The sequence below is a fragment of the Myodes glareolus genome, chromosome 9 (assembly GCF_982192425.1).
Source record: "Myodes glareolus chromosome 9, mMyoGla1.1, whole genome shotgun sequence".
NCBI classification, from domain to species: Eukaryota; Metazoa; Chordata; class Mammalia; order Rodentia; family Cricetidae; genus Myodes; species Myodes glareolus.
In genome coordinates this window covers 46,929,352-46,950,144 of record NC_142034.1, presented here as the reverse complement: position 1 = coordinate 46,950,144, position 20,793 = coordinate 46,929,352, and the positions used below count along the sequence as shown (strand labels likewise).

Here is a 20,793-nt window from a genome sequence, read left to right as displayed (position 1 = left end):
TCCTGCTCAGGTTAGAAAGACCTCCTGAAAGCAACAGGCCAAGTTCCCGTGACCTCAGGCCCAGGGACTAGTGCCAAGGGCTCTCTTGGGTCACAGCTATCTCTCAACACAATGCGCAAGGACATTAACTGCCTGGACAGGCAGCACGAGAGCGCATCCTCTCCCTTCCTGAGGGGCCAACAGGAAAAAATATACCGTGGCCGCCGGGCCGTCTGAGGGGAATTTCTTCTCTCTGACACGGTGGGCTCACGGTGGGGCACCTGGCTCTTCTTCCATCCCTGGCTTTACATCTCACATGCTTCAGCCTGAGCTCTGGCCTGACGAACTCTGAGCTGCTTGCAGGGCGGAAGCGAATCACGTTTGTTTTCTCTACATGAGTTATGGCCACTTGAGGCTTTCCACATAGGAGGTCCGACCTGTGTCCCCAGCCTGACCCTGGCCTTGCCACAGGAAGGCTGCTGGGCTCTCAGGAACAGGCTCCTGGGACCAGGAAAGTGGTCCATTTTCTAGAGACCAGGACACATAAACTCACATGGGAAAACAGCACGGTGGCACTTCCCCCCTTTCAGCACGCTTATCTCTCCAGCCTACAAACAAAATAAAATTTGGCAACAGCTCACAGATACTGGGTGGACTGTTTTTGTTGTTTTTTTGTTTTTCGAGACAGCATTTCTTTGTGAAATAGTCCTGGCTGTCCTGGAACTCACTCTGTTGTAGACCATGCTAACCTCAAACTCACAGAGATCCTCCTGCGTATGCCTCTCGAGTGCTGGGATTAAAGGCGTGCACCACCACTGCCCGGCTTGGGTGGACATTTTTAAGGACTGTTAGGGCAGATGCTAAGCAACAGCACGAGAAGACAATAAGAAGAGAAGCCCAGCCAGGCGGCCATCTCCTCTGAGCCTCAGTTTCCTCACTGGTAAAGGCATAGGACTACTACATAACCCTCAACAAGCTCCCAGGGTAGCACCCCTTAGTCACATTGCCCAATACTATACACTTGGTTAATTTTGATTAAACACAAATAATAGACAAAGTCTGTGTCATTAAACTTTGAGACTCACTCCCCTCCCCAAACATGAAGTCTATGTTGTATGTTTGCTCAGGTCTCAAACTGGAAACTCAAGTAATCCTCCTGCCTCAGCTTTCCAAGTAGCCGGAACTACAGACACACGCCACACTCAGTTATGAGATTCCCTTTCTTCTTTTCACTTTAGCCCTGCTGCTCCTTTAAGCGCCAGTCCAAATCTTTCATACTTTATCTCAACAAGTACTTGTGACAAATATTTATTACTAAGAGCTGATAGCCAGGAGTGGTGGTGCACACACCTTATTTAAACCTAGCACTCGGGAGGCAGAGGCAGGCAGATCTCTGTGAGTTCAAGGCCAGCCTGGTCTACAAAGTTCCAGAGCAGCCAGGCCTACACAGGGAAACCCTGTCTCAAAACAAGCAAAAACACATTCCTGCAATCTGGCCCAGACCAAGCTCCACTGGTTGGAGTGTGTGGAGGTGGGAGGTTGGCATCTCACCAGTTGGCCAAGGAGCTCCAGAAATCTGCCTATCTCTGCCCCACAATACTGAGGTCCAGTGTGCATCACTGAACCCAGCTCTGACTGGGGCTGGGGATCTGAACTGGGGCTCTCACGCTTGCACAAGGAGGGCTTTGTCCACTGAGCCATCTTCACAGCCCTGGAGTTTGGTCCAAAGAGACCTGCTTTTCTTCTGTAGCATGTTCACAAGTTAGACCTTTGTCCTTCCAAACCCAAAGACCACAGCCACCTACTTCTGAGCATCGTCACCCACAAAAATCACACCTCCCCAGATGTATTTCCAGATAATCTGACAAAGGAGCTGATGCTTCCTTAACAAGGTAAAACTGTCCCCTCTGATGGCAGACGGCCACGCCACTCAGCCGTCTCCAACCCACATCACCTCCTCCGCCCCACACTCAGGTTCTCCAGCAGGATCGGATGAACCGTCTCTTCTCAGCTTTCTCCTCCGTTCCCACGTGCTTATTTATATCTGGAACATCTTTCTTTCTTAATCCACTGGACTACCCGCCCCCTCATCTGAAAAGGTCACTTTCAATTTATTCTTCCCAGAAGGCTTTCTTGAAGTCCCTGGCTTCAAGCTGGGGTTCTCCCCCACCCCCGGTCCTCATGTTAAGAGGCAAGGATGGGCGAGGCTCCTCAGCCGCTAACTAGACGGATGGAGCAAATACTCCGGCCAAGCTCCACAAATGAGATGCAAGCTCTTTCCAGCAGAAGACACTTCATTTTCCTCACAACCGTGGATTTTTATCATAAAACCGATTCTATTTGGCACATATGGAAATCAGAGACCTACCGCTCACAGATGCCATTGTCGTAACAACGATCAATCTGACATATTTATTTCAATCTTCCTTTTTATGTATCTGCTTAATACTGTGCTGGAATCGGGCTGTATATGTAACTTGGGATCCTGCCTTTCTGCACACAGCAGAAGTATTGCCAGCGCTACGGCTCACCAAAGGTTGTGTCTTCAATGGCGGTTCCACACCTTCTGAGGTACACCTTCTGAGTGACTTATGGAGCTACTCCGTGGCTGGGGATCATTGGTGAGGTTTCCAGTGTCTTACTGCTGTTCACAGAGGAGCTCTGCTGTCCTGGGATTACAGCAGGCTGAGGTGAGCGCCGTCCAACTCTTTCCATTCTTAAGCCAACAGGCGTGGCCACCAAACGGCCACCAAGCCCAGCAGTCACAGGGGTGCTGGGACACGGATTCAGGTTCACATGTTTGCTGTGCACATACCATTTTACAATTCACTGGATCTTTGCAAAATTCACCTTTCCTAACTGCTATTCTCCATCCATTTAACAAACATTTCCAGAGCAACCCTTTTGTTCTTTCATAAGCAACCTAACTACATGACCCATAAGAAAACTAACCTTAGTTTTTCTCAGCTACTCCATGCAGAAGAGAACAAGGAAGGTCCTGGGGAAGGGGGAAGATGCTCAATCTTCCGTGAGAAGACTTTGATGTAACCCTTGCACATTTTCCTCAAAGCAACAGATGCATTCCTCAGACGGCAGGGGAGAGGGGCTCTAAGTGAAAGAAATTACACTATGAACACCAGACCCTAAAACCAAGAGCCTTCAATAATGAAAAGAATTGCCCCTGCGTTTTCCTGTTTCAGATCTTCAGATTTGAGGGGTGTTGGGTTTTCTGAAACGATAGTACACTTCAGCACATAAAAATCTGGATTAAATACAAGCTACAGCTACCTGATACCAGTTACCACAAAAGACCAGGCATAATACAAATGCCCAGCATGGGGAAATCTTTTGTTCCTGGATAAATCAGAACGCTTCTAGAGGGGAAGACGGCTGACAGCTTAGAAAACGAACTTCTGAATTTATCCAAACGGGGCAGTGGGGATTTTCCTGCTTTGTGTCAGTCCGGGGGGGGGGGGCTCCATGGAGGAGTGAAAAACTGTCTACCGAGCGTTCCAGTCACTGCACAGTGGAGCACGCCACGCCAGATCTTTTACTTCTAAGCACAGTGTGATCCTGGGGTTCTGTGCTTAAGTCCGTAGTCCTGTCTGTGCCAAGGCAGACAGCATACAAAGTTACACAGGACTCAATCTTTTGTCTCCAAAAAATTTTTTTTTCTTTTCTTTTGTTTTTGTTTTGTTTTTTTGAGGCAGGGTTTCTCTGTGAAACAGTCCTGGCTGTCCTGGAACTCACTCTGTAGACCAGGCTGGCCTTGAACTCACAGAGATCCACCTGCCTCTGCCTTCCAGGGCTGGGACTAAAGGAATGCCCCACCACCAAAAAGAATTTTGTCACCTGTTAGTAAAGTCAAGAATTATAATAGCTGGATATGCTAATGAACACCTTTAATGCCAGCATCCTGGAGAAAGAGGCGGGCAGATCTCTGTGGGTTCAAGGCTAGCCTGGTACTACACAGTGAGTTCTAGGCCAGTATTATAGGAAGCATAGTGAGAGCCTGTATAAATAATAGTAAATGGGAACTACTTAAAAGTAGGTATAGGATAGCTATATGCACATATACATGTCTGTAGGTGTCCAAAAGGCCACTGAAGAGACATTCTCTGATGGTGGGAGTGGTCATGGGAGAGGCTGACTACGGTCAGCAATGACAGCTGAGATTTTTTTTCTCTGTATGTCCTTCCTTGTATTTGAACTGTGATTAACGCCATTGTTGTTGTATTTAAAACAGAGTCCATGTGCCATCATCATCATCATCATTTGTGTGGTGCTGAGGATTGACTGAACTCAGGGCTCGGGGCATACCAGCCAAAGTAGTCTACACTGAGTCACATCCCAAGACCAGAATTTTTTAATGTGCTACCCTTAAAGAAAATATATTGATTTCAGATGCTAAATCCATTGTGCAATAAGTACTTAAGCACACATTTCTATCTGCATCACACACACACACACACACACACACACACAATCTTTTCTGGAAGAGTGCAAAACACTATCATCATGGGTTATTTGGGGGACGAGGATTATGATTAAAAGCTGAAACGCTTTCCCTTGCAAATGGAAAGGAGTTCATATGCTAAATCAAGGGATATCATGGCTTTTAATGTTCGCGGTCAGCAGAAAGCTGCTATTTGTGCTGGATACAGACGGTCACCATGTCTTCCAGGGATCTATACTGGCCTGGAACCACTGAGTCTGGCTCTGTGGCTGAGCGCTGCAAAGCCAGTGTTCTGCCAGTCTCTGCAAATGCATACTTCCCCTAAATCCTAGAGAAAAGCAGGGCGTCCAAGTGGTATTAAGTAGTACTTTACTCTTAAGAACATTTGTACAAGCTTAGAACAACGTGTCTCAGGATGAGATCTGGGGGCCTTGTGCAAACCGAGGGAAGCTCATTTCCCCTGAAAGTGCTCTGGGCTACTTAACTCCAGCTCACCCCCAGCCTAACGTGTGTGCGAACAGTTAGGATTCTTCTGCGCCAAACTGAACCGAATCTAAGGAATTCGTGTGTAATCCTTTTGCTTTTGTTTTAGCATAAAGGTTTTGTTAAGTAGCTCACAGTGGTTTCAAACTCTTGTTCCTTCCGTCTCCTTTTCCCAAATACTGTGATTATGTGGGCAATCATAAAAGGGGCAGATATAGTTTGGCAGAAAACAAATCCTTTTCAGAATTAGATAAAATTCTTAAAATGCATGGACTGATTTATCCTACAAAGTCAAATATTAAGAAAATACAAATCTGTCTACAACAAGGCCCTAGGTCTCTCTGTAAGTTGTAGCATCTTACGGTTAATTCTGAAAGGAAATGCCACACTTCATTAGCTAGTAGAACTCACCCTGGGGAGGAAGCAGTGAGGAAAAGACTCCCTCAAGCTCTCTCAGGGCTGTAATGAGCAGGTGAAGGGGGCCCTGGGGTCGGAACAAGGCACTCAGTATTGTCACGTGACCCTCAGAAGGTACAGGCTCTGGGCCTCCTGGACAACGGAGCGCCCTCAGAGTATCCATGGATGGGATACAAGGTCCTCCGCAGAAAACGAATGTGCCAGTATACCCTGCGTGCCCCTCCACACAGCGATTCTGCCCTTTTAAGGTGGGAATTTTGGCCAAGAGGAAGAAAAAGCGCGATAAGATCGCCAGCTATTGTTGTGACCTGCAACCAACAGACAGAGACACTGCACACCAAAGACTGGAGATTGTCGGGTGCTCCTCAGCAGATCTGACAGCTTATAAGCGATCACTTAGGAGCAAATGTGGTTTACCAAGTGCAAGCCCTCTCACACCATCTTTCCTGAAGAGAGAGCAAAGAGCTTCTAAGTTCTCTCTACTACACAGGCTAACCAAGGGAGAAGAGGACCCGAGGACCCGCTGAACAAGTAAAGGGCTGTACTTATCCTGGAGGGGGTGGTCTCTGTGCCCTGGGAGTCTATCACCCAGGCTTAGCCAACATGTTATTAACCCCCTGGATAAAGGTCAGGGGATCACACATAATTCAAACATGTAGTGGACACGTCAGCATGTAAAACAAACTCAACAGACTGTGAACACGGATCACATCTCCCCTGACTTGGAAATGAGAGGTCTGAGAGTTTGGATTCGGTCCTGATTTGTCCAGTCATCTGACTGGGAGAGAAGCCTCTGGAAGTCTAGTCGCCTGGAAAGGTTATTGTGTCGATCTCCAGCCAGATGTGACTGTCAGGAGAGCAAACACAAGAGTTGGGGTGATCATTCATGAGGTATGAGTGCTAATGCACAAGCATATTGACTTGAGTTCAAGTCCTGGGTACCCATGCAAAAAGCTGCTAGGGAACCGCACATCTGTAACGTTAGTGCTGTACGGGGCAGAGACAAGAAGCTTGCTGGGGCTTGCTGGGGCTTGCTGGGGCTTGCTGGCAGCCAGCCTCGCTTCAGATTCTCTGAGAGATCCTGTCTCAAAAGAATATGGCAGATAGTGATAGAGTGGGAGCCCCAACATCTTCCTCAGGTCTCTATGACACATGCACCCACACACATATATGTATATGTTCCACAGACACATACACCACACACATAAACACACACATCCACACAAAAAAAGAAGAGATAGAAGGATGTCAGGTTGGTGTATTTCATGCTCTGGGTAAGTCTAGAAAGATCTGGACAAAGGGTGATGTGATTGGCTTGCCTCTGTATTTGCCTGTGTTCTTTTTCATTTTGTTTTGTTTCTTGAGATAGGGTTTCTCTGTGTATCCCTGGCTGTTCTAGAATTCTATAGACCAGGTTGGCCTTGAACCAGAGATCTGCCTGCCTTTGCCTCCTGAGTGCTGGGATTAAAGATGTGCTTGTGGTTCTGCAGGCCAGGAGGTCATCTGAGAGAGGACAGGCTTCTTGAGGAGATGGTATGTGGTCACCAGAAATGTCCCGGCATAGCCAAGCTGCTGGTGGCCGTGATGTCACTATGAGGAACGGCCCACCCAAGCCCAAAGTTCAAACAGACAACAAAGAGGAAGGGTGGGAAGCCATTAGGCGGCAAAGCAATGTACACCTGCACTTCTCAGCTCTAGGGGCTAAGAAGTATCCTTTCCAACCAGGGTTACTAACCACCCTGAGAAAAAGAAGGAAGTATTGAAAAGCCCAGGAGCGCAGCAAGGAGGCAGAGCCAGAGGAAGAGGAAGAGAAGAACGAACAAACTGCATGAAGATGGGGGAGAGCAACTACGGGTTAAGGGACGAAGGAAACTGATGAGATGTCAGCCGTAGACCTTCCCTGGAGTCAAACAAGCAGAGTGGGGAGGGTACGACTTATGAGAAATGATATTGTGGCTACACCATTCAAGAGTCAGCGAGGGCATTCCCCGAGAGGGCTCCAAAAGACGCAGCACTGAGAAAACACTGCTCGTAATGGCTACGTCACGGAACCAACCCAGATGTCCGCCAGCGAGGACTGGACGGAGAAAATGTGGTTTGTATATACAGTGGACGTCTCTTTTTTTCGGTCATCAGGAAGAATGGAGTCTGTAGGGAAGTGGATGCAACTGGAGATAACCACATTACATGAATTAAGCCCGTCTCGGAAAAACAAGCATGGAATGCTTTCTCCCATTTGTGCGTCCTAGATTTTACAGAGATACACAAAATCACTTGTGTACACAGGACATGGACATGGGAGTAAAACAGTCCAGGGGAAGAAAGGGGACTAAGCGGCAGGAGGGGGAAGGGAAGAGAAGGGAAGGCAGGTGGGGGACACAATGAATGTATGGGAGCCTCCTTAGGTCGCACAATAAACACCACATACAGTGAATATACACAATGAAAACGTCCACAACTTTTTTTGACATGGCAATTCACTGTTCTGTTTTGTGTGTGTATTCTTGTGTATCAATATGGATGTATGCATCCAGGTAGGGGCCAGAGGTCAACACTGGGTACCTTCCTTAATGACCCAACACTTTATTTTTTGAGACAGAGTCTCTCCCTGAATTTGGAGGTTGCAAACTCTTATAATTGATTGGCCCACAACCCCCAGGATCCTCTTGTCCCTACCTTCCCAGCATGGAGACCATAGGCAAGGACCACTGCCCGGGCCTCATCTGGCTACTAAGGATCTCCAGTCCTCACGCTTACGAGGCCAGCACTCTGCCATCTCTCCAGCCCCACTTTTCCTTGCCTGTGTGATGTGTAAGGATTGCTTTGACAGAAAGTTTACAAATAAAGAACAAGAGAAATGTGTCCAGAGTCTCTTCTGCTCATGCCCAGTGTGGAAGAGGAAACAAGACCCAATCAATAGAATGAAGTATATAACTGCATTATCATAGACTTGGTCTAGAAATATAGTCACATTCAAGATTAGGGATATGGACTACCAGATAGATGGCTCAGCAGCTAAGAACACTTGTGGCCCCTCCAGAGGACTGGAGTTTAGCTCCCTGAACATTGGGCAGCTCAAAACTGCCTGCACTCTGGCTCCAAGGGGAGCCAATGTCCTCTCTGGCCTTGGAGGGCAACTGTACTCACGAGGCATAGACTCAGACACACATACATAAGTAAAGATTAAGTAAATCTCCTTTTAAAATAAGGATATAGGGTAAGTACACATACAGTCTATGCTTGACATGCATGAGGCCCTGAGTCCAGTCCCCAGCACACACAAACATATCAGTATGTCACCAGAACAACAACAGACAAGCCAGTCACCAAACTAGAGAGAAACCAGGTACCATGACAGAGCGCTGGATACTTTGGAAGGAGGAAGTGTGTCTAAGGAAAGACGAATTTCTCCTGTCTAGAATGAGAATAAACATAAAGTATTGAAAGAACTATCAAACGCCTGGGATAACACGCTAAGTGGGAATACTCCATGCCAGCCACTGTTCACACCTTCCATACATAAATTCATTTAACCCTCAGAAACAACCCAATGTACCCAATGGCTACAACTCACTGCATTTACTGACCAGGAAACATGAGACACAGAAACCATGTAACCTGCCCCAAAGTCACTAAGCTAAAGTGGAAGCCAGGACACAAACTTAGGAACCTGAATTCCGAGTCTATATTCTTTCTATTATACTTTAAAAGCTCACTTATAGTGACGGGGCATTTCTGAAAGCCCATGGGTATAAATGACCTTGGAAGTAACGGGCAAGTCACACCTGGAACTGAAAATCCCTCGCTCATACCCACATCCCGCCCCCTCCAGAGCTCCCAGGGCCATGCCGTGATTGTTTTCCTGTTGTGAGTTATTCGGCCCAATCTTTAGATTTTACATCAAACCCTAGAAATGATGAAGAGATGAGGCAGCTACGCTCAGAGCCACCACGATCAAATGAAAGTTCTCTTGACCTGATCACGGCTAAAGGGGAAAAAAGGCAACACATCCAGGATTTTAAGCAGGACTAGATCCATTCAGATTTTTATCCCAGGGATACTGACCCAAAAAGACAAACAAAAGCTATAGAGTAGGATGGACTTGAAGAAAATTCTCCAAGTAAAGTTAAAAAAAAAAAAAAAAAAAAAGACCCCTGCCACATAGTCCAGCGAACCTCGCCACACCCTGCTTCGTGACTCTTCATGACCGATCTCAGACGAAGGCATCCTTAATGTGAAAAATAGTGCTTGGATTTATCTGAAATTGGCATCTTTACAGACATAGTCGTGTGGGAAGGAAGGGGTGCGGGTGACAGATCAACAGAAGGGAAAGCTCAATGTTAAGTTTAAACTGTTTCTGAAAAGGGATTTTTCTGATGTGTAGCTCATACAAAGAAAAAAAAATTCACCATCTCTCTGGCCTGAGAGTTATGGCCAGCGAGCAACAGAATATTTACATTTTACTTTTAATCACAGATGCCTCGGAACAAATATCTCCATCGCAGGGTTTCCCTCCAGAAGAACCATGTAGGACAACACGCAATTACTATACTTCTTGTCATAAAGCGGAGAGCGCATGTTTGAGGTTCCGCTGGAAGTTGGAGCAGCCGTTGCTGAAAGCCTCATAAAGGGGAGGACTGATTTAGTCCTAGATCTCCACAGGACACCTCAAGTTCAATTTTGTCACTGCACAAAAGCACTAAAGCCACCCCGCAGGCTTTGCATAGGATGAAGGGGAGTTGGGGGTACTTCACTGGCTGAACTAAAAAAAGCCAAATCATTAAAAAGAGAGGGGGAAGAAGGAGGGGGGCTTAGAAATCACCGCCACAGAAAGGGCAGCAGCGGAAGAGACATCTGGGCTCTCCTGCCTTGCCAACTGCTAGCAAATGTGTTAAGTAGTTAACTGCGCCCGGCTCATCCAGGAGTGCTCCGTGCACACTCAGAGTGAACGCTCATCAGTCCAGCCCGCCTCCTCCTGGGCCATCTGAGGCAAGTGTTTCACAAGATAGATTTTCACGAACAGAAAGAAAAGACTCAAATTGAAGAGAGAGCAGGCAAACACCGTGAGCCCAGTTCTCATCACTGGTTCTCTTTACTTTAATTCTCCGATCCTTAACTCACTTGGAAATGTTTAAAGCTAAGTATCCACCACCCTGATTACTAGTAGCTGGCAGAGGACTAGACATGCATTTTGAGCTCCTGGGAAGGACGGCACTAGAGAAATGCATTTATGAAATATAAAAGCATCAAATGACAGGTCTGCATATGAGACTATTTTAATGCATTAAGTCAACGTTTCAAAAAGGGAGAGTCATGTTTTTTCCTATTTTTGAACGCAGAATTACAGGGCAAAGCAATTGCACAAGAAGCTACTGATTCTCCCAGCTGGGTCATCTATTTGCCCATCAAAGACTTTTTGAAATCTCGGTGATAGTGTTTGCTTAGAGTGAGCAAGGCCCTCGATCTGATCTCTAGTAACAGACATAGACACACAGACACACACACACACACACACTTTAAAGTTCATGAAGACTCAAACAAACAAAAGGGCTGGAAAGATGGCTCAACAGTGAAGGGAGTGCTTACTTGTAGAGAAGACCTGGTCCAATTCCCATCAACCACGGGGCAGCTCACAACTGTTTGTAACTTCAGTTCCAGGGAATCCAACACCCTTTTCTGACCTCTAGGGGCTCTTGTATCCACACAGCACACAAATATACACTAAGACACACACATAAAAACATTAAAATTAGAAAAAGAGACTACATGCAGTGGCAAATGCCTTTAATCCCAGACACAGGAGGCAGGAAGCAGAGGCAAGCTGATCTTTATGAGTGCAAGGCCAGCCTGGTCTAAATATTAGGTTCTAGGCCAGCTGAGGCTAGACAACGCGACCTTGTTTCAAAAAAACAAAACAAGGGCTGGAGAGATGGCTCAAAGGTTAAGAGCACTTGCTGTACTTCCAGAGGTCCTGAGTTCAATTCCCAGCAACTGCATGGTGGCTCACAGCCATCTAAAATAAGATCTAACACGCTCTTCTGGCCTGAAGGCACACATGCAGACCGAACACTGTACACATAATAAATAAATAAATCTTTTTAACAAGAGGGATGCTGGAGACTTAAATAAATAAGTAAGTAAATAAATAAATAAAATGAGAATTCCCACATCTAGGAGGCAGAAGCAGGAGGATCCAGAGTTTATAGCCAGTTTTCCTTAAAAAAGAGAAAGAAACAAAAGCCCAAAAAACTAAAAACAAACAAAGCAACAAACAAGAACCACTACAAACTGTAGAGCATACACAGTTTACTTCGTTCAGGTAAGGCCCACTTGTCAACATCAAATACTAAGAATGAAGTTACATAGTAGCAGAAATAAGTGCACATTTGTTTTTGTTGTTTTTGTGTTAGCTGTCCTGGAACTGGCTCTTGTAGACCAGGCAGGCCTCAAACTCACAGAGATCCGCCTGCCTCTGTGTCCCAAGTGCTGGGATTAAAGGTGTGTGCCACCACACCTGGCAAACTAGCATATTTCAATTCACACGATCTGGAAACCACCATGAGCTATCAATCTGAAAAGTCATAGACCTGCTTTCTGTGACATCAGCCTGTTTCCCAGCACCTAGCACAGATGACCCCCCCCTTCCTTCATTTGGATCCTGTCTTCGTGGAGCTTATAGTCTGATGGAAAACACTAGGAAATCTTCCAAAAACCCATGCATAAGGTCTATGGGCGCAATGAAGTGGCGGCACATGCCTTTAATCACAGCACTCAGGGGGCAGGCGAATCTCTGAGTTCGAAGCCAGCCTGGTCTACATAATGAGTTCCAGGAGAGCAGTCTTCCTAGAGGGAAAAGTGACAGGGAACATCACACCACACCCATGGATGTGTGTTGTTACTATGTGTCTCTGGAGACATGTGACAGTAATGAGGCACTGTCAGAGAATCCATGACTCGCGGTCCATCTTGTGATGGTTGGGGTCCATTCAAGATGACCGCCTTTCATGTAGGACCCTGAATAGATGTCTGAGTGAAGTGAAGGGGGAGCCTGTAAAAATCACTGAGTAAAAATGGAAACCCTAAATATATCGATCTGAGAAACACTTATAAGACACAATAAAGGCTGGCAGGATATCCCAGAGGGTCACGGTGATGACCACCAAGCCTAATGACCTAAGCTCCATCCCCGAGGCCCACATAGTGGAAGGCCAGAGCCAACTGGCACAAGTTGTCTTCCACATGCTACAAAGCATACCACAAGATACTAATTCATTAAAACAAATTGATACGGATAGGTAAGCTTCTAAAAGATGGACCTCAGAAAGCTCCAAACCCAAGCTGGTTGGAGAAAACCGTGGCATAGCCCAGAAATGCAAATGAAGAAGTCCTGGGGCACCACGGAGTGAGAGATGAGCAGCCGGACTTTGGACTTGAGGCGTTGTGAAGCTGTTTCTTTTTTCATGGACTGTAGGGGTCCGTGGGGAGTTGAGCCCAGAGCCTCCCGAATGTTAGATAAGCCATACAGGTCCAGTCAGGAACTGCAGTTCTGAACTTGTCATTCTGTTCTAGAACAGCCTAGAGAGGTCCTGCTCAAGATAGAGGCAGAGGCCTGGCACTTGCTTGTTCCACTACATTTGCACAGTGGTGGTCCACAAGAAGGTCAAGTACAGAAGTGGTGAACAGACGATTAGAAATGCGTACGGCATGTCATCAAAACATCGGTGTACAAGTTGGTGATCCGTGGTCTCATCCACTGAAACAGGACAGCAGCCGGTATGCATTGTGTGAAGTAGGACCAGTGTATGAACGACTGAAAATGTATTTATGTAAAAAGGATGCTTGCATAGACCAAGTAAAATGTTCTGATCTGGAAAATGATTTGAGGGGTGAAGAGTAGAAGCAGGGTTCCCTAGAGAAGGCAGCTGGTAGGTAATGGGAACTCAGAACCTGCTGACTGCAGGAATGGGTATGGGAGTCGGGGTCAGAGCTGTCAGTGACTAAAGAGCTCAGATTAGCTAGAGCCCATGCCTTCAGGGTATGCACTGTAGAAGATAATGAAAGGTAGCTCCGGGTATTCAAAATTTCTCCATAACTTTGAGAATCATGGCAAGATATACAGCAAGAATACGTAAAAACTCGAGGGTTCGTGGGATTCCAAATTCAGAACTATTTCCCCTGAGTGCCTTGGAATAAGCATAATGGCAAATTAATGAAGTGCACAAACCTAAGCACCCTGGTGGATAACACAGGGTACCACTGGGAATTCAGACTGAGAAGAAAGAAAAACACAGCCAAGGCCAAGTCTACACTCTCCCCCAAATGAAGCCGTGTGGCCAGGAACCACACCTAGTTCAGAACAGGGGCAGCTGGAACTTCAGAACCCTCAAGCCCTATTTAGAAAAAAAGGCTGCCACGGGACCTTCTCAAGCCCTGCCCCAGCAACAAACAACACAGAGCATCCTTCCAATTTGTGCAAATAGTAAAATGAGCCTCCTACGGAAAGGAAGCATGACACAGAGGGCTGGAGAGAAACCAGGGCGAATGAAATCAGTGGTCCTAACTTCAACCTCCGCTGCCTTGCTCTGTGCTCTGGTTCCTGCTCCAACCCAAATGGGAAGACAAATCCATTAAAAAGAGCTGTGCACAGTCATTACCTGGAAGATGGGACTGATCCAGCCATGGAGAGGAGTCTGGGCACACCTAGCCTACAGAATTCCAGAGCAGGGAAGGGAGGTGACTCCCGGGGAGGTGAGTTCCTACAGCTCAGAGGCCCACTGTCCATTTCCGAAGTGAAAGAGCATCCCCACACTGCCTAGACTAGGTGGCTAAAGCCAGCCAAAAGAGGTGCCTAGCAGCTCTGGTAAATCATAAAACAAAACCAACATTTGTTCTTTCTTCCAGAGTGGTAACCTGGTCATCTTTGAGTTGACAGCCTTCACCATGTTGAGGCTGCAGGGATCAACCGCAGGCGCTGGCAACTATAGGAAGTGAGATCAGCGACCCTCGGTACCTTCCAGAAGTGTAATCTGGCATTCACTTGTTTTTGTAGTTTTCATTCTTTCGAATCTTTCTCCTCAGTTGTTAGCACTTACAGGGCAATTCTTTCAATCCCTTCACTACATCCCCCTTCTATGGTTATAAGGCATAGATTTGGCCTGGAGGAGGTGGCGCACACCTTTAATCCCAGCACTCGGGAGGCAGAGGCAGGTGGATCTCTGAGTTAGAGGTCAGCCTGCTCTACAGTGTGAGTTCCAGGACAGCAAGAGCTACAGAGAAACCTGGTCTCAAACTACTCTCCCCAAAGTGAGAGGCTTAAAGAGCTTAAAAAGTGCATCATAGGAGATGTTAGAGCAGTTATTACGCGGAGCGCTCGCCTCGAATGCACTAAGCTTCCACCTCCATCCCTGGCATCACATAAACCTGGTGGGTAGCACAAGCCTGTGATCCCAACTAGGGAGGCCAAGGCAGGAGGGTGCAAAGTTCAGAGTCATAGTCAACTACACAGTGAGTTCAAGAACTGCCTGGGCTGGAGTGGAACCCTAAAGAAGGAAGAAAAGCTGGGCCATGGCAGTCCATGCCTTTAATCTTAGCACTCAGGAGGCAGGTGGATCTCTGAGTTTAAGACCACCCTGGTCGGGGGCTGGAGAGATGGCTCAGAGGTTAAGAGCATTGCCTGCCCTTCCAAATGTCCTGCAATTCCCAGCAACCACATGGTGGCTCACAACCATCTGTAATGGGGTCTGGTGCCCTCTTCTGGCCTGCAGGCATACACACAGACAGAATATTGTATGCATAATAAATAAATGAATATTTTAAAAAAACCAAAAAGGCCACCCTGGTCTACAGAGCAAGTGCCAGGACAGCCTGGGCTACACAGAGAAACCTTGTCTCAAAAAAAAAAAAAAAGGAAAAAAGGGAGAAAAAAGAAAGACCTCACAACAGGTTTGCAATTCTGTGAAGTGACACAGGCCAGAGTCAAGCTGTATAATGGATTATTCAATGTTGTAATAATTTATTAATAATTGATAGCATCATTTATTGAGTATGTACCATTATGTCAGGCATGGGCATATTGTCACACAGACTCTATAACAATCCTATAGGGCAGGTGCTATTATCCCCATTTTACCAATAAGGAACCGATGGCACAGAGATGCGGGGTCCTGCACAGGGACACACAGCTAATAAATACCAGATTCGGCCCTGGACCCAGGAAGAAAGGCAAAAGAACTTCGATTCTTAGCCACTAGACTATTTCATTACACGGAGAAGATTAAAACACACATGATAAATAATAAAAGAGGGGGAAAGCCTCTCCAAGAATATGCCTCTGATTGCTTTAATTGGACTGTTGTCTGTTATTAGAACGATTCAGATGGAAACACAGTCCCCAATGAGAGCCTGTCCCGGCTGGTTGAGGCTTTTTAGGAACAAGGCAAAAGCCTCTAACATGCAGAGCTGTATCTTTGGGGACATTTTTCGCTGTCCTGACAGGGGCTGAGAGGCAAAGCCGGAAGTGTGTGTCAGCATTCTCTCACCTGGGCATAGCAGAAAGACCAGAGGACATGGCGCTTAGAGACTGGGTTGGCACGAGATCTTGTCACGTCCAAAGTACCCACAGAGTTCAGCAGAAGTCCAGGCCATGGCTCTGATTTATACAACACCAAAAGAACCATCCAGAACAGCCAGAGCAAGCGGCCCACCCTGGACGGCTGCAGAGCGACTCGACTGACTCTGTTTAAAGCAAGTAAAGTCGGAGGCTGGGTCAGAGTCACCCACAACTCTACCGCTTTACCATCCTGACTTCCTTTTCCCCATTCCAACTTCCTCTACACGATTCTGTCATTCAGAAAATTTTCAGATCAAATCAAAGTCCAATACATCTGCCCAGCCCAAACATCAGTGGTTTTGCTCCCCTGATGTCAGAACACCCATGACCAAATGCTTTGCACTAGACACCCAGTCCAGGCAAAGCCAGAGCCTGTGGCTTTAAAACCAAAACTTGGTGTTCACTATTGGCATGACTAAGTTGATCCTGGAGCCAGATCTCCAGTTTCAACAATTAACTTAAAAGTCTAAATCATCACCAATTTCCAACTGTTCATCACGTTCTGGTTCTTCAGAAATCTGAAAGACGTCCACTAGCCTACTTAGTAAAACAAGCCCAACCGCCTTAATGTGAGGATTACAGGCTTCCTGACACAGCCGCTCCCATAAGCGCATTCAAAGTTTGGTTATCATCTAATTACAATTTCCATACAGCTATATAATAATGTGTGTGTTCTGGGAGGAAAAAGAAAAGCTTCTATTGCTTTAGTCCTACCACTAAAACAAACAGAAACAGGAAAGACAACTTTCCGTAAAGAAAAAGGAGGGAGGAAGAAAAGATGCCGGTCTCCTTGACATGGTGTGTTCTCACCCCTCCACTGGAGGTGAGGGAGCGAGGCGAAATGCAGGCTGAACATACATGGCCAGCCCCAGACTTTCTTACTACATTAAGGAGAAATTAATAAAAGAAGAAAAAGAAATACCATGCAGCATTTTCATTCCCCACCATAATTTTTCAATTTTCTGTAGAGAAATGCCAGCCAATAACTAATTAGAACCATATCCTTTCTTATCCCAACGGGAAGAAACACACAAATGGTTTTAAGGACCAAATGTTAATGAGAACTTTAAAACAAAATGTAATCTGGAACTTGGGTTTCCCTTCAGTATAAAACAAAGCACTCTTCTTTAAAGTTATTCTTAGAGTTGGGGAAACGGCCTGACCGGGTCCTTCAACAAAAGTTAAGTGTCCACCCACAAGTGTCCAGAGCTGGGGCACCCTCATTTTCCACTTTCCTTAGGGTGAAATTGGAATTGCAAACTCACTGATTTCTGTGCACTTCGATTTCAAGCCGCAAAAGGCAAAGACTCGGCCACAGAAGAGCAATTGAGTTTTATTTAAACCTCTCTGCTTTCAAGGTGGGAAACAGTCCCTTCCACAGTGAGGACACAGCCTTTCCAATCTCCAAGGTGGGACATGGTCCCGTCCACTGTGAGGTCACAGCCCTTCCAATCTCCAAGGATGTTTTCTACAAGAAACCCACGGGGGACCTTTGCTACCTACTATATCACCACAACACAGACATTTCTGGGGCCAGACACTGAGTCGCCTACTCTCCACCATGGGAGGGCTTTAGGACTGGTCCCTAAAGAAACAAACTGTAGGGTGTGAGTTGGGAAAACAGCACAAAAATGAATTTGGGAAGCAGGGTCCGTGAAGCCCAGGGGTAGAAGGAATGCTTACTTAGCATGTGCAAGGATTACACGCCTAGCACCACAGAAAAATAAATACATGAATAAATACATAAATAAATAAAATCAAACTAAATGTTGAAGATGCTGGCTTATGATTTAGGCACATCCAGCATTCTGAACTGTATTTTCAAATAAGAGCCTGCAGGCCTGTATCATCCAGATGTTCATCTGAGTGGGACCAGGCAGACCAGGCGAGGGCTACGGAACACTATTTTCCATGCAAAGAGGCAAGCCAGCATAGAGTAAGCCTCTGTCATATCAAATATATCCCTACTTGGGGGGAGGGGGAGCGTTAGGCATTTCCAAAACATCTCAGTTTGCGCCATAGTATTTTTGCCCAGCAGTTTTATTTCCCCTTCTGGAAAACTACAATAGGCCGTAAGTCTGGAACATTCTGCCATTCACTGTATATTTTCAAAAGCTAGAAATCATTTGTATTGCCCAATAAAGACATTGTTTTAAACAGATTTTAGTCTACAACAGAAACACGCCATGATGATGAAATTTTTTTCAATAAGTGTTATTTCTTCCCTAAAGGATCATCAAAACAACCACCCAAAAGAAAACAAAGGATTTCCATATTTTTAAGCAAAAAGTACTATTCATGCATATTCATAGCCTAGCAGGCATATAAATCAAATAGGGGTGTAATAACTTGAAAAGAATAGTTAAGATGCAAAGTCTTGCTTCTGTGTGGTTAGTGGGCTGATGTTTTCTCAATGTTAAATTTATCAACTGTATTTCTTAAACTATATTTCAAACTTTAAATCTCACATCTGTGCCTTACACTGTTTTGAGATGAATGATTTACTCAGGACATTTTGAGGTCAAATTATAAGCCGTTTGCTCTCACTAAATCTAAATCATTCATCACAACATGATTCTGTACACATAAGAGGAACACGTGGCATGTGTTACCACCCTCCCTGGAGGAACCTAAATGCCCCCAGAATAGCCTTTCTCCTGTGCGCCCCATAAACTGAGACACCCCTCGGAAAACGAAAGGGCCGGATTCATACATTGCATTAGCCATGCGAATTAAGCAAAGGCACGCCAAAACTTTTCCAGTTACCACTCATTACAAAACGTCTTGAATTTATTTTATTAAACAGACGCCTTCACCCAACAAATACACCCTGAAACCCAAACTAATTTCATCAGCAAACCGGTGGGCCATTTGCTGTCTTGTCATTCATCTGTACGGATGGGATCAGTTCTGCATCTAATTCGAAGTCTACCAAGACAGCAAACGGCCCACCACGAAACTACGGCATCTACAAGGACGGGGCTGTTCTGGGCCTGGGAAGATCGCTGGACAGCCAGACAATGAAAAGCTCCCCGGTGGCCACTAACTCAGCCCAGGGGGCGGGGCAGGGGCGGAAAGGGAAGAAAGGGGGAAAGGATTGAGCTCCCTTCTCTCCCTGAGTACACCGTCAGCAGACGCCTCCGGGTGCCTGGCCATAGGGGAGGGGGCCCTAGGAAGGCAAGATCTCTCTGGGAAAGAAAGGAAACTTCCTGGTGTGGGCATTATGGGAAGGGGGCTAGTGCCCTCCCCCCCACACACTACAGGTATCTGCGGGGAGTCAAGTAGCTGGAGGAGGGTGGTGGTGGTCGGGGAGTGGGGAGGGCAGAGCACCGCGACCCCTACGCGATTCCCAACGCGTGGACCTGAGGGGTGTCAAACTTCCTAGCGTGGGCGCAGTGAGGCACTGGCACCTAGGAGTTGCCACGAGCGCCCTAACCCGGCGGGGTCCTGGATGGGGCAAGAGGGGGGAGGCAGCCAAGAGAGAGAAGGCAGGCCTGAGGACAGCGGGTGGGGACGGCGAGCAGCTGGCTCCTGGAGCGTGGTACGCGCCTGCAGGCCGGGGGCGCCGCCGGGCCCTCGCTACTCACCTTCCGGTGCTTCTCCTTGTAGGGCAGCGCCAGCCATGGCATGTCCCGCACGAAGTCCTGCCACTGCCGCTGGTCCTGGTCCGAGGACACGAAGACGATCTCCAGGCGGTGCGGGGGCTCTGGCTCAGCGGCCGCGCCCGCCCCCGCCCCGGCCCCCGGCCCAGCGGCCGTGTCCCCTCGCAGGCGGCCGTAGAAGGCGGCCAGGCTGGCGCTGAGCTGCGCGCAGGGGGCGCTCAGGCTGCACCCGAAGTAGAGCCCCAGCAGCGCGATGCCGCGGGCTCCCAGCGAGTGCACGTCCACCTCCTCGCCGCCGCCCGTCACCAGCTTGTCGCCCAGCAGCTCCTCCAGGAAGCCCGACATCCTGGCCCACCGCAGCCCCGGCACGCGGGCGCGCGGGAGGGCAGGCTCACGGCTGCTACCCCGCTCGCTGGTCCGCGCGGCGGGCGGAGGCAGAGAGACGACCGCGGAGGCTGGGAGGGGAGCCCCGCCCACCGGGCCGCCCAACCACTCCCCTCCATAGCCACGCCCCCTCCGTGGTTGGCCCGCGCTAAGCGGGCAGGTCCGCAGCAGCTGGCGCCTTGGCGGGGGCCTCCGGTACGTGGCCAAAGTAAGAAACCTGACCCGGGTTCTATACCAGGACCAGAATGCCCGGACCTAAGGCAGGAGAAGGGTCCCCCGAACTGACACTTTCCGAGGTTGCCGCATCCGGGCCCCTAATTTCTCTTGCCTTCCACTTCTAAACCCTCTCCACACTGGAGTTCTGCACAGGTTCTAGTTCTCTTCCCGCCTCTCCTGCTCCCATCCCTAAACTAACCCTCAAGCCATATCAAACCCCAGTGACCTCGTATAAAATTTGTAGTATTTAACGTCTTCACCGTCCAATATCACTGTATCAGGCTAGGTCTTATTCAGCAAGTCATATGTGTGCTTTGTGCTTGCTACTACTATAAGTAGACTGGTGGGCGCCACCTCTGTTTCTTGTGCCAGGCACAAGAGAGAGAATTCATAAATACTTGTGGGCTGATTACAAGTCCCAGTGTGGGATTTCAGTCCACAGGTCGCTGGAACCATTCCCTGATGGGAAATGGCTCTCTTCCATTTCCGTAAATGTACGCAACAGATGGCGCAGCGTCTCCAAATCAGTGTTGGCTGCTCTCCTGACTCGGCTCCATAGCTTATCTCAGGTCTGCTGGTAGTTGAGGGAATTCTAAGTATTTTTCCCCCCCATGTTGAAAGATGCTTTCCAATGCTTGGGAAGAACC

At 47.5% G+C, this 20,793-nt stretch overlaps 1 protein-coding gene across 1 annotated transcript in view; it reads right to left on the bottom strand.

Moving 5' to 3' along the window:
• Nxn (nucleoredoxin) overlaps positions 1 to 19,968 on the bottom strand; it is a 144,037-nt gene extending 124,069 nt beyond the window's left edge. Inside the window, exon 1 of the mRNA XM_085695345.2 lies at positions 19,532 to 19,968. Within this exon, the coding sequence (XP_085551471.1) occupies positions 19,532 to 19,891 (360 nt within the window). The 5' untranslated portion in view covers positions 19,892 to 19,968. The remainder of the gene's footprint in view (positions 1 to 19,531) is intronic.
• Between the last annotated feature and the right edge of the window lie 825 nt (positions 19,969 to 20,793).